This window comes from Monodon monoceros, unplaced genomic scaffold, assembly GCF_005190385.1.
Source record: "Monodon monoceros isolate NGI ecotype Baffin Bay Population unplaced genomic scaffold, NGI_Narwhal_1 Super_Scaffold_12, whole genome shotgun sequence".
NCBI classification, from domain to species: domain Eukaryota; kingdom Metazoa; phylum Chordata; class Mammalia; order Artiodactyla; family Monodontidae; genus Monodon; species Monodon monoceros.
In genome coordinates, this window is record NW_021703768.1 from 73526122 (window position 1) to 73541328 (window position 15207).

The 15207-nt window shown below is 37.1% G+C and overlaps 1 protein-coding gene across 4 annotated transcripts; it reads right to left on the reverse strand.

Annotated features, from left to right (window-relative positions):
* Positions 1-206: 206 nt before the first annotated feature.
* On the reverse strand, positions 207-14582 carry ARRDC3 (arrestin domain containing 3). Of its 4 annotated transcripts, none has more exons than XM_029217964.1 (8): positions 14019-14526; positions 10002-10083; positions 7704-7851; positions 6552-6654; positions 5946-6202; positions 5456-5618; positions 5033-5187; positions 207-2944 (listed from the first exon to the last, which is right to left on the reverse strand). In XM_029217964.1, the coding sequence occupies exons 1-8, from the start codon at positions 14296-14298 to the stop codon at positions 2888-2890; spliced, it is 1245 nt and encodes a 414-aa protein (XP_029073797.1). In that variant the 5' UTR covers positions 14299-14526; the 3' UTR covers positions 207-2887. The 4 variants fall into 4 exon arrangements, with proteins under 4 accessions (XP_029073797.1, XP_029073798.1, XP_029073799.1 ...); XM_029217965.1 differs by lacking the exon at positions 14019-14526 and adding an exon at positions 10188-10503; XM_029217966.1 differs by lacking the exon at positions 7704-7851 and having other exon boundaries at positions 14019-14582.
* Positions 14583-15207: the final 625 nt, after the last annotated feature.

A 15207-nucleotide genomic window follows, 5' to 3' on the forward strand; every position in this document is an offset into this window, starting at 1 on the left:
TTTATTTTTTTAAAATTTTTGGTCATGCTGTGTGGCTTGCGGGATCTCAGTTCCCTAACCAGGAATTGAACCCAGGCCATGGCAGTGAAAGCACTGAATCCTAACCACTAGACTACCAGGGAACTCCCTAATTGTAGTCTTAATTGTGTTTGCACGTATGATGAGTTACTGATATGATCAGATTCAAATAAATCTCCAAACAAGTTTACAAAAAGGAAAAAAACCGAAAACACTTTTATTTTCCACAAGGAAGAGCAATAGGAAAAATTAAATCATTTCCCACATATTGTTTTCTTAAAACAGCCTACAAGGACATATTCAGCACCAAATAAAAAAGAAAAAAAGAGAGAAATTACAAACAGCCACAGAATATAATCTATAAAGCAAACATTTAATATTGCACTTCGTTTTGCTAACGTTTTGGATTTTACTTTTCCTAATTGAAAAATCAGGAATCTATCTTGAATACTGGAATACACCTGTGAACCTCACATCTTATATCAAGAATTGACCAATATTTAGAAAGGAGTAATGCCTCTAAGTAAGAAAGTAAAGGAATACTTTAATGGGGAAAATAAAACTTTGATAAAGTTTTATATATTTGAAACTTTATCACGTTTTGTAACCCAGTGCCAATTATCAGAATATTGGTCATTCTTTCCTCATGTGTTATTTAAAAGAGTATATGGTGATAAGTATTCCAATGCTATGCATATCAATAATTGTTCCCTAGTCAGTTAGACATAAGAAAAGGGATTTTCTGACAATCCCCCCACCCCCCGCCCCAACAAAAATAAAACCACCAAATGCCCTTTATGCCAAATATTCCATTAGCTTCTTTTGAGGGGGACATTCACAAAATGATTTAACAACAATAAAAAAATATTTCACCCCCATTTCCTTATTATCTAGTATTAGTTTGCTATGGGAGCCCAAACCCTTTAACCGAATCACTTAAAACGCGATTCATTTTTACATGGGCTTTCTTCACCCTGTCAGCATTTTTCAAACATGAATTGTCTTCCATGTTTTCTTAAAGGCCACTTATGGAAAAGCCTATTTGTTTTGTATGAAGCTTTAAGACAGTATTTAACCAGGTCAAGCACCAAGCCAGAGTTACTATTATTTTCAGCCACTTTATTAACTGTGGGATTAGATGGCAGGATAGATGTTAAGACCCATTTCACGCATATGTTGCAACACCAGAGATGCTGATTTTCATTAAGATACATCAGAGCTGAATTCCTTCTAGAATAAGACAATCAGTACAACTTGGTACCTTGGAAAATGCAGTTATAAGTGTCTTCATGAATGCTGGTATATTTATGAGCCAACTGTAAATTATCTTTAATATAAGCTATAATTTACTGATGTGATCGTTCTTCATAACTATATATACTCAAAGTGAATGATTTCTCATGCTTAGCAAAATCTTCTTTAGGTAATGGAAGAAAATACTTTCATTAAAAGAACCACAAAAATATAAAAGTTATTATTCCAGCACATATTCTAGTATTTGTAATTTTGAAGTTATACACTTTTAGAATAAACTTGGGTTTTCAAGCTCTGTCAAGCTTGAGCAGGATAGGAAATGTATAAATTGAGCTCTCTAATCATAATCTGAACATATATATTCCTGCTCATGAAAATACTCTGCACCAGCAAAAACGATTTCCAACATATGTGTTTTGGAGGTAATTACGTAACTCTGTATAAAAATAAATGCACTTTCTCCTCCTTTCCAGTGACTGGAAAACTTCCATACTTTTAAAATAATAATAAAAAATAACAATAATTTTAAAGAGCAACAGCCCTTAACTCTTTGCTGGTGCCTGCCATACTGCCTCTCTTTACTCCATTCTTAGCTCTGCTAGTTTCTTCTCATATGTAATGATAAAAAGGCAATGCGGGTGGGTTATCACTTTTGTGTATGTCCCTTTTCCAAATTTCCCTCTCCAAAAAGCCAACCAAACAAACAAACAAAAAAACTCAACAGTGCAACAAAACACAAATAGCATTCCAACAGTTTGGCAAGTGATGCGTTCACCTGAGATTAAGTGATTTTAGGCAGTCAGTAACAAAATGCTGCTTTGCTGTAATAGTAGAAAGGCAACAAATTCTTAAAAGAAACCAAGAAGGTATACAATCTTGACAGTCTCTTATTAGCTTCCTCCTCTTATCTCTTTTCCCACATATCTGTTGCGTATCTACTACAGTAGGCTGCAAAACATACAGCAAGAAGGATTGGCTTGAAGGCATTTGATGTTTGTAAATAAATCCACAATAGGATCCAAGCTGAAGAGGTGATACATGGTCAGCCTAGTAGGACAATTCTGAGCATGTGCATACGCAGGTAAAGTCCAGGCTATATTAAATTAAAAAAAAAAAAAAATGTCAGTGCGTTTTTTTCATGTTAAAGTTTTTTTCAAAGCTTTCTTTTGTTCCTTGTTGTGCTCACTGCAAACAAGTTTTAAAAGAGTATCAAGAGTCTGGCATAAATGGAAAAAAAAAAAGCTGTAGTGACATGGAACCGCACAATGTAAGCATTGAGCATGTGCAAATTTTCAAATCAAAAGAAGGAAATCATCCCTCTTTACAACGTGGTGTCTTGACACGTATGACCATAGGCTAAGAAGACTGCTCTTAGTATGTGCCAGTTTTAAAGGAAAAAAGCTTAGATCTTCAAGCATGTTGGAGCAGTCCCAGAACGTTGCTGTAGGCTTCTAAAGCATGATCACTGGTTGTTTCATGTATTCGCCATTTTTCTGGGCAAAAGCAATTCCACTTCCTCTGAAAACGTGTCTCCAAGATACTTCTCTGTCCTCAGCCGGGAAGGGAAGAGATACAGTTCGGAACCCACATCAACTTGATTTAATCAAGTATTCCTTCAACGAGACGGGCAGGATGGTCTATCATCTGCTGACTGATCAGGATTTGGATCAATCTAGAAAGAAAAGAGAAAAAAAAACCCAAACCAAAGTTAATTGATAAGGTTTAGTAAGAATGCGGCAAATACGCTAATATTTTGAGTACTGGTTGAGAAATGTAATCAGAAAGTACAGAGTTTGTATGGGGAAGAAAGGGTATTAGTATCATCTATAAAGTACTTGCTATTCAATTACTAGATTAACAATTAAATTTAGAAAGGTATGCTGGAATAGTTTTATTTGACAAAAGGTAAAGGTAACATTCTATCAGAGAATGGAGTTTTACTCAGCACTTAGTCATACTTAAGACTCAAATACACAATTGGCCAACATTTTCATAGCAGTGATTTTCTTCTGTAAAGTATCCATTTCATCCTGTTACAAAAAAGTCAACTCATCTTTTCCCGAGCTTTGGGAAGAATGTAGTTGTGTAAACAAAGTTCTTGGTGCTTACGAGAGGTAATAACTCATGGGTGTAAAGCCCTAGGGAGGGCCTAGGAATACAGTGTAAATATCGAAATAGGAATGGTGAACCCAAAATGCTCTAGAGGCTTCCCACCTTGCCTCTTTCTGTAGTGACTTTCATATGCACATACACTTAATAAAAGTGAACATATTTCAGTTGCTTCTCAGGTACAAAGAGAATGGGCACAGGAAGGCAAATTGTTGGGTTTAATACATTTCTTTTACTGATTTGGACAAGACCCATTTACAATACTTTCCCCCCTCTATGTGGCTAGATGTAAAATAATTAAATCACACAATATAGGGTTTTAAAAGTTTTGAATTCTCTTAATTATCTTTAGTTCATTTTAAAAGAAGGAGGTAGATTTTATGACAAATTGCTTAAAAGTGGATACTTAGATTGCCATTCTTTTAAAATGCCTGTCAGATCAAATCACAAATGAGGGACTTAATAAGCAAGACAGAAATGTCAGAATAAAAATGTAGTGACAATGTTTCTAAAAAGTGGGAGGACATTTTTAGCATCTAATAATTTTATGAATTGAAATAGTGGGATAGAAAAATTATGTCCAATCAAGAATCTGCAGAGAACAGAACAGATTCTGAACATCCTATAATAAATGAATAAAGTGGATTTCATATTAATCATATCCAAAGGAAAATTAACTCTTCTAGTCATGGTATTAAGGGGAAAAAAAATAAAAGCAATTCGTTGAAGAGTGAAACAATCCTTTTATGTCTTTCTTGGGAGTAATATTTCACTGTAAAGTAACTATCTAAACTACAGCAACCAAAAAGAAAAAGCTGATGCTAGTGATTTACAAAATCATTTGGTATTAACATTGGTATCAAGGCCAACTCTAAAGTCCCTACAATGTATTATTATGCATATATATATTCTGAAGTATCCCGACATTGCTGGATTGCTCCCTACCTCCTTTCCTTTGCACATATTTTTCTTCCTGCCTGGAACATTCTACATTTTGAGAATACTTACTCTTCAAGAATCAGTTTAACAATCACCTTCTTAGGGAAGCCCCTCCTGATTCTCAAGACCCAGCAAGCTGCTCCTCAAATGAACTGTGCATTACTATTACATTGTTAGGTAATATTTTGCTTCTAAGTTTGTTTTTCTCACCAGTCTGTACGCTTCTCCCAAGGGCCATGTTTTATTCTTATAAGTGCTTAGTTACTTGAGATGAATAAAAATAATCTAAGAGTGCAGGAATGCTGTTTAAGATGTTATTACATATGTTATTTTCCCTTATGACTGAGAATATTAAAATATGAAAATTAAATTGGAAAAGGATGATAAGATAAATTCTAGCTATTTAATCAATGACCGTAAAATGCCAGTTCTATAGATGCTTTAAAAGATGATTTATTCCTTTAACTGGCATTTTGGAAGTATGAGGTTAGATCATTATCTTTATTTCCCCAATAATATAAGAGACCAGTCCTACCTCTGGGTCAAACTTAGTAAATAGTGACAACTTTATGATCTAACTTTTAATCTGTTGTTCAAAATTATTTATTTTTCTCTTATGATAATCAAAACCTAGCTGTGTTTTTAAAAAGTTTGCAATACTGTTTACTAAGAGAGTCACAGCCCATTTTGTACTTGAGGGTTTGATGCTTACCTCTGAATAAAGAGGTGGAGGCAAGAAACGAAACTCCTGAATATATGCAAACAGTGGTCCCTGAAGCGCTCTCTCAAAGTCATCACAAGCACTCACTGGTGCAAGATTATTCCGCCTTTGTTCCTCTGTTACCACTTCTGCATAGCTGGGTGGTGCTGAAGGAAAAAGATACACGCAATTCGAACAGCACGTTCTTATGCATGTCAAAATACACAGAATAGAAGGTATTAAAAAGGACTGTCAAGTAACATAATAATAATCTGTCTTGTGATCAAAACTAGGGGGATATACATTTTAAACCTAACATTAGGGGCACATCTACTCTTTTCAAGTATAGACAAACTTTAATCATAAAATATCGAAGCAAAATTATGTTCTTGAAAATAATAGATTAAGCTTAGATATGCATTATCAAATTATTACCTTCAGGTCTTTCAGGTAGGGATAAACCAAGCCAGTTCATATTCATGCTACACTGACTGCTTACACTTGAGGTTCTGCTACCAAATGGATGTAGAGGAATGGTACCAATGACAAGTGGCAAGTTAAGAAATAAATCCATAGCTCCAGGAATATCCACGTATACCTAAACAATGAAAGGAGATGTTAGGTTTAGAATGCCAAGTACTATTTCCTCTAAAAAAATGAAAAACCCAATCTAATGTTATTTGAGGCTCTCATTTACTTCATTTTTTAACTTATATACATATGATATACTTGAAAAGTTTCTCCATCGTGTACATTACCTCAGGTAAAATTAGTAATTATATTCCAAACTATATAAAGAATTACATATAATTATATATATCACACATGGAATAAAAAAAATCAAATCCTGGGTAAGACAAAATGATACCCTTACGACTTTAAAACCTAAAAAAAACCCACCCCAAACCCTTAAATCTATACATACCATTAGTGAATATTCCACACGGATTATACTACAGTCGAGGATAGAGGGAGAAACTGGTGGAATTTTCAGCAACTTGCCATTCCACGTCTCTGTCTTTCCAGATGATAAGGATTCCCCACGCAAGTTAGCCACGAGCTGTTTGACTTCCTTCATTTTCCCTTTGGCATAGAAGGCCTGTGTTTGGTAAATGGCTGCCTTTGGCACCACCATTCGGGAGGAGCAGTTCTCAATCTCAGCAAATATCTGAATTGATTCACCTACAGGAAAAAAAAAATATATCTACTGTTAAAAACCAACCAACCAACCAACCCCAAAACAAATGTAGACTCTCAGGCTAAAGTCTGAAAGTTCAATGAACTACAGGGATAAAAAGCTATCCTAAGAGTGGCAAATAACTTATAGTTATAAAAATAAACACATTTACAGTAGCAATTTAAAAAAGAAGACTACATTCCAATTTATAAAAGGAAACTGGATAAGCACAATTTATGATATTTTACCAAAGAATACTGTATCATGTCTGCATTTAGTAGAAATAATGTAAATTTATACACAAGAGCTAAGTGAAGAAAGATCATTTTTTGTGGGAATGCACCTCATACATACCTGGCGTATAGCCCTTCCTTTCAATTTTGGCACTTAAGGATATTGGGCCTGAGGTACAGAACCAGCAACAGAGAGTCTTTTCTTTTGTGCCTGCTTGGGGTGACTGTAAGAAATAAATTTATAGAAAATGATCAATGTATGAATTGAGACAGTAATAGAATGTTTTAAAATACAATCTTAAATTCTTGAAGAATTTAACATTTAAAGTAGTGTTGTTTTCTTTTCAGTATCCAAATATACTTTTCCACTAACCAATGGGCTTCTGATTTATATTAGTATTTTTGTCTTTATACAAGTTTCCATTCAATTAAAGAAAAAAGGGTACAGGGTTGAACACCATATTTCATAAACATAGTTTTAGCCCAGGCTATTTACATACACAATAATTAAAAAACAACCAAAAAAACAAACAGAAAAAAAAAAAAAAACCCTTTCCACATTCCATTTAAACTGCCTTTAAAAAAAAAAAAAAAAAAAAGCAGTTTGGAAAGCAGCTTGGTTATAATCCCAAATGATAACATCCTTCTCTGAGACTGTAAAACTCAATACATAAAAAAAGAAAACTGCTCATTTTTAAGATTAATTTTACTTGCTTAAAGATGTTATTATTTGTTTAAACCAAGTAAAGTTTTTGAAATCAAATTTGAATCTTGTGAAAAAATACAATTAAAAAAGATTTCCTTTAAAATAGAATTTAAGTTTTTTCATGAAAATAATTATCTCCCCATCATTTGACAACTATCCCTATATTGGAATAATGCAATAAATAATACAAATTTTAGATTATGATATTTTCAAGTTAAGTGATATTGTTATAATAATAATTGATACTACTGTTCTTTTTCCACTAAAATTATTTAGGGAACAGATCTATTCTTTTGTTATTGCTGTTACCTTCTGAGGAAGATATTTCATACCAAATACTGGTCTTACTTTAAAAATTTACTTAAAGTTATTACAGTATCAGAAAATGTGAGCATATCCTGCATTAATTTGTGTGCTCTTAACTATTTTTTTTGAAAGTGGTATTTATGTAATTCAAAAATGAAGTTACTATTTAAAAATTATAAAGAATGTGTATGTAGTTTAGGTGATTATTCTTTAATATTTATATGCCAAAAACAAAAAATGAAGAATTCAGTTAATTCTTACCAGTAATGAAGGAGTGTTGATATCTATATGCTCAAAGACTGTAAATTCCTTCTTTAATTTTACTGGTAGAAGCCAAGGCCTGTGCAATTCGGCTTTCACCCAATAGCGCACACTGCCATGTCGGCCTTCGAATGAGGTAGCAAGTGGTCTGTGCAGAATATAAAGGTCAATATATTAATCTTACACCTCTTTTTAATATTTATACAGTAGCTCATCATAGAAGTGTTAATATATTGTAAGTTTATACATGAATGAGTTATCAAAGGCATAATTTATATTTCCAAAGGGATAAGTCACTGGGGAAAAAACCTTCTGTTTCCAAATAATAACACAAAGTTGTTAAATATTACAGAAATTTGGTTAAAAAAGCCAGAAGAATACACTCTCTTTAAACTAAGAAGAAGCTACTTTTAATGCTGGTGGCAAAATTACGAAAGTCTGGAAATGAACAATTCTTGAAAAGGTCAAGACTTTAGTTTAAAAATAAAGTTAAGAATGGTTTAACTATTTCTATTGAGATATTCTGGACACTGGTTAAACACTCAGACCAAACGACTCCCTATGGCGCTCCATTTTTCATTAACTAAGAATTATTATTATCTCTTATTATAGTAACTAACTAAGATTTAGAAAAGGCCTGGAATAGTCGTTATAGTTTCAAAAGTTTTTCACATTTCATTAAATCCACTGAAGCTCTAAAAAAATGCTTTTACATTTCCCAGTTTACTTATGTTCTAACTCTTTTTGGCCATGCTAACTATACTATAGACTTAAAAAGAAAAAGAATTTTTTCTGTTGACCTGTATCAAGAGAATCATAATTCTTTTTCAACTCTCCCAGATTTTATTACTTGTGGAAGATTATATTTTAGTGAATTTAGTCTCTTTTTCATAGTTTTATTAGAAAAATGCACAAGGTTCATTTATTTACAAGGTTGAGTGCTAGCTTTTTATGAGGAGTAGTGGTGTTTTTGTTTTGTATTTTAGACTTCTGCATTAACTTGTATAGCAGAGAAATAAAACGCAGGATCTATGCTAGTCTTCTAGAGTTTACTTTAAATGACGGGTTTATAGATAGAATTCTTAAAAAATATATTAAATCACTTCCATGCTTTGAAAATATTCAGGCCCAAATGTATTATTCCTATTGTATTCAGACTTAAAATATTTCTCTCAGAAAGTAATTAGGGCATTGTATTAAAAATCATGTTCTTAAGCAATATGATACACAGGATACTCTGAAAAATACCCTTTATGAACTCTATCCATATATAACAAGTACTAGAATTTAAAAAAATACAGAATTATGTACATTTGGCACTTGACGTTCTTATGTAATGCAAGTTTACCTTTCAGAGCAAACAGTACAAGTGCCACTTTGCATGTTTTAATATCTGTTAAAGCATTTTTTTCAAAAATTACTCTTTGTATAATTTCCTTTAATGATTTATTATTACATTAACAATACACACGGGCTTCCCTGGTGGTGCAGTGGTTGAGAGTCCGCCTGCCGATGCAGGGGACACAGGTTCGTGCCCCGGTCCGGTAGGATCCCACATGCCGTGGAGCGGCTGGGCCCATGAGCCATGGCCGCTGAGCCTGCACGTCCGGAGCCTGTGCTCCGCAACGGGAGAGGCCACAACGGTGAGAGGCCCGCGTACCGCAAAAAAGAAAAAAAAAAAGAATATACTACTTTCCTTCTTCCTTTCATACTAGATTCCAAGCCTTATATTAAGGTATCTCTGATGGATGTTTCCTTTTAAGTACAGGTCATAATATCTCGAGTGACCTTCTCAATAGCTCTTTGCACAGAAGCTAATGAATTCATAACAGAAAAAACACATCACTTCTAAAGTGAGGATATTCTTAATTATTTTGACTTTCTTAGCTTACTGCTGTTGGGTAGCATCAGTAGAAAAAATGATCACTGAATTTTTATAAACTACTAAATGAGAGACTTGTTATGTTCTACCTTTTCTGCTAATGCTGATGATAAACTAAGTATTAAATGCTTACTATTTTACTGGCACCTTCCAATTCACTCACTTTAAATGAAATACTATTCAAGTTTTAAAAACCATATAAAACTTGAGACAGCATACTAAGAATTGAGCTTTGCTTTCTATAATATTGCCACTCTAGATTAAAAAAATAGCTTCTTTTCTGAGTATATGTTTTCCTCTAGCAAGTTTCAGTAATGAAAAGGGTTTTTTTTTTTAAACTAAAAATATTTAAATTTAGAATGTTTCATTTGAAAAGAATGGATGTTTATGAAAAATGCCTGTTACAAAATACTTACGTCTGTGGAAGCTCGAAGCTGAACGCATATTCATGCCTTCCTGAATGAATAGTGTTGAAGCCTTCTTCGGAATTATCATCATCTAAAACAAACAGAAAAAGAAAACAAAAAACTTGTTAAACCTTTACACTCTCTTCCTGGTGGCAGAACTTTAAAGATGCTCACATAGTAATTAAGGCCACAAACTTTAGAGTGTGAGAGATCTGAGTTCTAATTCCAACTTCATCACTTCCTCTGGGTAAAACAAAAGTCCTGTCTTCAGTTGCTTCATCTGTAGAATGGGGATAATTAATACTTATACCCCATAGTTGGTTTTTCAATGGAAAACAACCTAAACTGTAAAGCATCTATGTGTGACAATACAGGCTCAACAAAAGATCCAGATTTCAAATCTCATACTAAGATGTTACCTTTCTCTTCATCCACTTACTTAAATAGACTATATATAAAATGAAAACTGTTCATGTAAGCCTTTTAAAATATGTCAGTTTTGATGCAGAAGATGTGAATGTTAAAGCTCTAAAACCATTAGAAAACTCTGTCAAATAGATGTTGGAGTTAAAAAAAAAAAGGAACAGTGATTTTAATGTCAGTTTCATAGCTAAAAATAAAAATTCTTATTGAACCTAAAATTATGACAATCTCAGTCTGTCCTAGCAACAGCTAAAAATTCGCATATATATAAAATATACCTTAGATTTAAAAGGTGCCTGCTTAATGGGAAACAACTGTCACACATCCTTGAAAAATGAAGACTAGGTTTGTTTCCCATTGCTAGAAAAAACGGGATGACTTTATTTTACAACCAATTTCTTTTGCTCAAATAGGTTTATCTCCAAAACGTCTCCAAAACAAATATAACGAAATGTGGGAGGGTGTTCTGGATTCTTAAAATGATTTTCTAAAGCGTTCCGACCGGGTAATTTAATTACATAAACGTCTACTAGCGCAGTTTTCTCGGTGTAGAAACCTTTATCATTAACCAGGAGACTAAGAGAAACGGGTATTATCATTTAACTTTCCCTCACCAAAGTAATGAATTCACACAAAAATCGTGATGCTTCCCTTCCACCACAGGAGAAAAGGAAAAACGCGCCTATATGTGGAAACTTGTATTCAAAAAAAATCACCAAGACTCCCTTCTATCTCAGTAGTATTTTCTTCTCCCCGCGTGCAAATCCTCTCTACGGTATTTCAGCACGGAAATCCCGCTGACGAGCTGGGGGCCATTTAAAATCACTCCCCCCGACGGCGCCCAAAGTTTGTCTCCCTCTCCCTTTCTTCCCGTCTCGCTCCCTTTTTTGTGCCAGCTCAGCAGTCTCATCGAGGCGAGCGGCGGCGGCCGCGCCGTGGTAAACAAGTGCCGGGCTGTCAATCAAGAACTAGACCGGAGCAGGAGAGGACCGGCCTAAACCGGCGCGAGCAGATCCCAGCCGGCCCGCCCGCGCGCCGCCGCTGCCGCCCGCGCGCCCAGCTATACATACGGCATATGTCGCACGGCGCTCGCGCTCGCGGCCGCGCAGCCTAGCCTGCTGACGTGGGGCGGGGCGAGCACGCTGCAGCGCTTCCGCTTTACACGCCCCGGCCGGTGACCGGTTCGATCTGGCTCGGGCCACCCTGACACCTTTACAGTTGCGGCGACGGCGGCGGGGAACGGTACGCGGGGTGCAAAAGCCCCAAAGAAACAATGACAAGTGGGCAAGGAATACTCGCCGAAGCCCCCACCTCACCCCGCTTTCAATGTTAATGTCACTTTTCCTTCCCCGTCCCGGCCAGTCTTGGCGCTCTCTCCCCACTCGGGTCACATCAAGGTAGCCAGTCTGGTGACTGCATAGAAAGGGAAACACGCTGTTTCAGCTAAGAAGAAGACAAGCGTTTACAGAAGCTGCCTGACAACTTACACCCGAAAACGTGGAAAATGGGGTCCTGCTAACCCTGCCCACCCAATTTCTCCGTGAATGAAACTGGCAGCTAAAAAGTTGCGCCCAGGGCCATCCGGCACCTGTAATGCCGGCGGAAGCTTCTCCTCTCCACTCTGTTGGAACCTGTAGTCGCTCTTTTCGGGGCTGCAAGCGGGCCCAGGTGAGGGGCAACAACGGTATGTGATACGAGCCCCGCGCGCCTCCAGAAGCCGGGGCAGGGATGCGAGTAGGGGCGGGGGCCGCAGCTCAGGAGAGACCTTTACCGGCGCACGCCGGTTCCAAGCCTCGCCCCAGCCGGCGAGCCCACTCTCCCCACCCGCTCGCGCCCAATCCAATCAGAGCCTGGCATCGCCTTAGCAACAGGCTAACAAAACCGGCTCCGCCTATCGCCGGCCGCCCGGGGCGGGGTCTCAGTTACCAGGCTAGTTTGAGAGGTCCCAGTTTTAAGTCATTGAAACTATTCCAAGCGAAGCTCGTTATAGCTTGCAGGGGTTGAGGGGTGTCTCGTGGGGGTGCGGGGCACATAGTGTTCTTTACTATGAAATCGTGGCGCAATTAATGAAATTGTCCCCATAAGTCGTTATTCTACTTTTACCCCACTGCAAACCTCAACTCCTTAAAAACCTTTGTTTCTTCTCACTCATCTTATAAAAAGCTGCCAGTCCAGAAAGGATCAAATACAAACTTGTGTGTCCTGTTCAACAAATACCAGGACTGTCATTAGGCAGTTGCATTTCTTATCACTGTCACTGCTTAGAGAGGTTAACTAAAAATTATTTCAGGATGCAAATTACCTATGTGTAACTGAAAATCCAACTAAAGATTGATTTCATCTTAATATTTTAAAAATAATGCATTCATGCTGTAACTCAAAGCACCCTACGTTTCTACACTTGCCTTAGTTCAATTAGCACTTCCTCGTGGATGTGTATTTTTTAATTAAAAATGGAGGTAAAAATGTGCTCTACTCTGAAAAATCATCAACATTCGAGTTAAATACTGCATTAAAAAGGAGAAGGACAAAATTACATAACCAGTTTTAACACTATGTTCTTCTTGGGCTAGGAATTAAGTCATCGCCACCACCTGACGCGTGTAACCAATCTGCTGAGAGCAGAACAAGCGCCCCTCCTCACCACCCCCCAGAACTGGTCCGAAACAGGATTGAACCGCTTCTAACAAAGGGTGGAAACTTAGAAAAACAAGCTTAGAGTCTGCTATATTTCCACAATGTAACCATTTAAACAATAGATTTGAAATCTCAGGACCCCTTCTCCCTTTGACAACCCTTCATCTCCAGTTTCTAACCAAAAATCATATCCAACGAGCCGAATACTTTTCAATTCCATTTGACTGGCACGGGTTTCATTGAATGCACGTTCCAAAGTTAGGCATGATGCTTGGAAAAGAAAATTTCTGACCCTAAATGGCTTCTAAAACGGACTTTAAACATATCATAATGATAGGTGCTGTCCTTTAAAATAGAGAATGCTTGATGTAAATTTCTAAAGGAACTGGAAAGAATAGGAAAAAACACGTGGGGTGTTGATACCATATGTCAAAATAAACCACAGAAACCCATTATCAAAGAACAACGGTCAATTCTCTTAAGTCTTTTGCGTGTCAATATTAAAAATGAAATACACCTATTAACCCACTTAAAAATGTTACTCCATTTCTTCACTGAAGCTTAGTTTTTAAGATCTAAGGTTGCAGAGTACAAGGGAAAAACCTAATATTGGATTGCAGCTTTTAGCAATTCATTAGAAAACATATTAGTAAAATTACTGAATCGCATATAAGCAGAATTTATACGTAAGGTGGAAATGGATTGCAAGTGTGTATGGCACAGACCAAGCCGGGTATAGAGGTAGTGGAATAAGTGCAGTTTGCAGTCACTTTGCAGATGCCTGCATGCATTACGGCTTAACACACGATGAATGTCAAGGAGAATTCAAATCTTCCACCTTTCCAACCTTTATCAAACAGCTATACGTTATGGTAGGAGTAGGATTATATTAATTCAGGAAAATTGAAAAGGTACTTTGCCAAAGAAAACAGGTCTAATAATTTCTGATTAATGTAAAAAACTTACCTCTTTCGTGTCCAATTAAGATGTCTTTATGGTTGAAATATTCTACTTCTTCAGTGTAATTCTGTGTATAGGCAGTATTGGAGCCGGCGTTTCTCGATTCGGTCCAGCGTACTTTCGCATGTCCTCTTGCATGAATTTTAAGAGATTTTACTCTGATTTCCCCAGTAACTTCTAAATTCACCCTTCCTGAGACTGTATCCCCACTAGAATACACAGGGACATTGCTGTCATTAAGACAGTCAAAGCTTATTGTCAAACTCTTTACCTTTCCCAGCACCATGTTTATAACAAAATCTATAAAAAATATAATGTAAGACAAAAAAGTCAAGATCACATATAAAATGTGATCTTCACTTAACACTGATCGATGTCTTTGCCGTGCAAAGAGCTTGCAGGCAGGATCAGTGATTCTTTACAAATAGTTCATTGAGATTTCTTAAAAAGTCAGGGCAGCACAGAGGCTGCTGCTCCGCGATCCTGCTAGTCTCAGTGGTCTCCTTACAAAGACGGGCGGCTGGAAGCTGCCAGCTCACTTTAAGAGCAGCTTTGTGAAAAACAACCCCAGTGCGCATGCGCACGCCGCGGCTGCTGTCCGCCCTCCCTGCGCGCCCCCTCCCACCCCGCGCCTGGCTCGCTCGCGGGTACAGTAGGTGTACAGCCAGGGGAAGAAGACACTGGGGCTGCCGGGAGGCTGAACCTGACTTCTCTTCATTGTAGGCTCCTATTGGTAGGCAGGCTACCGTAAACCCTCGATGTGCTAGCTGGAGTCCCGTACTGAGCACAGTCTAGTAGAAAGATAATGGCCGAGGGAGGGAACTGGGGGACAAGGTTGGGTGGGGAGCTGTTTGCAAAGCCAAGTGAGAATAAATTGCTGAGTGACCGGCCCGAAACGTGCGTTCCCGGCACTGCAGTGTTTTGACCACTGCCCTGATGGGAGGAGGAAAAAGTGATGTGTGTAGAGAAATGGGGGAAGGGGAGAAACCGGTTGGGCAAGGGCTGGTTGTTGAACATAATCTAACGTATTTCAAAAGAAAATGTAATAAAAACCAGAGAAGAGATAATGTTCATAGACAAGAGCATTCTTGGCTTGGAATTTTTTCTTTTTAAAACCAGTGCTTTGTAGGCACGGTGGAAATGAGCCCAGTCGAGGTCAGGTCGAGACCTTAAAAGAGAATACTATAAGGAACAA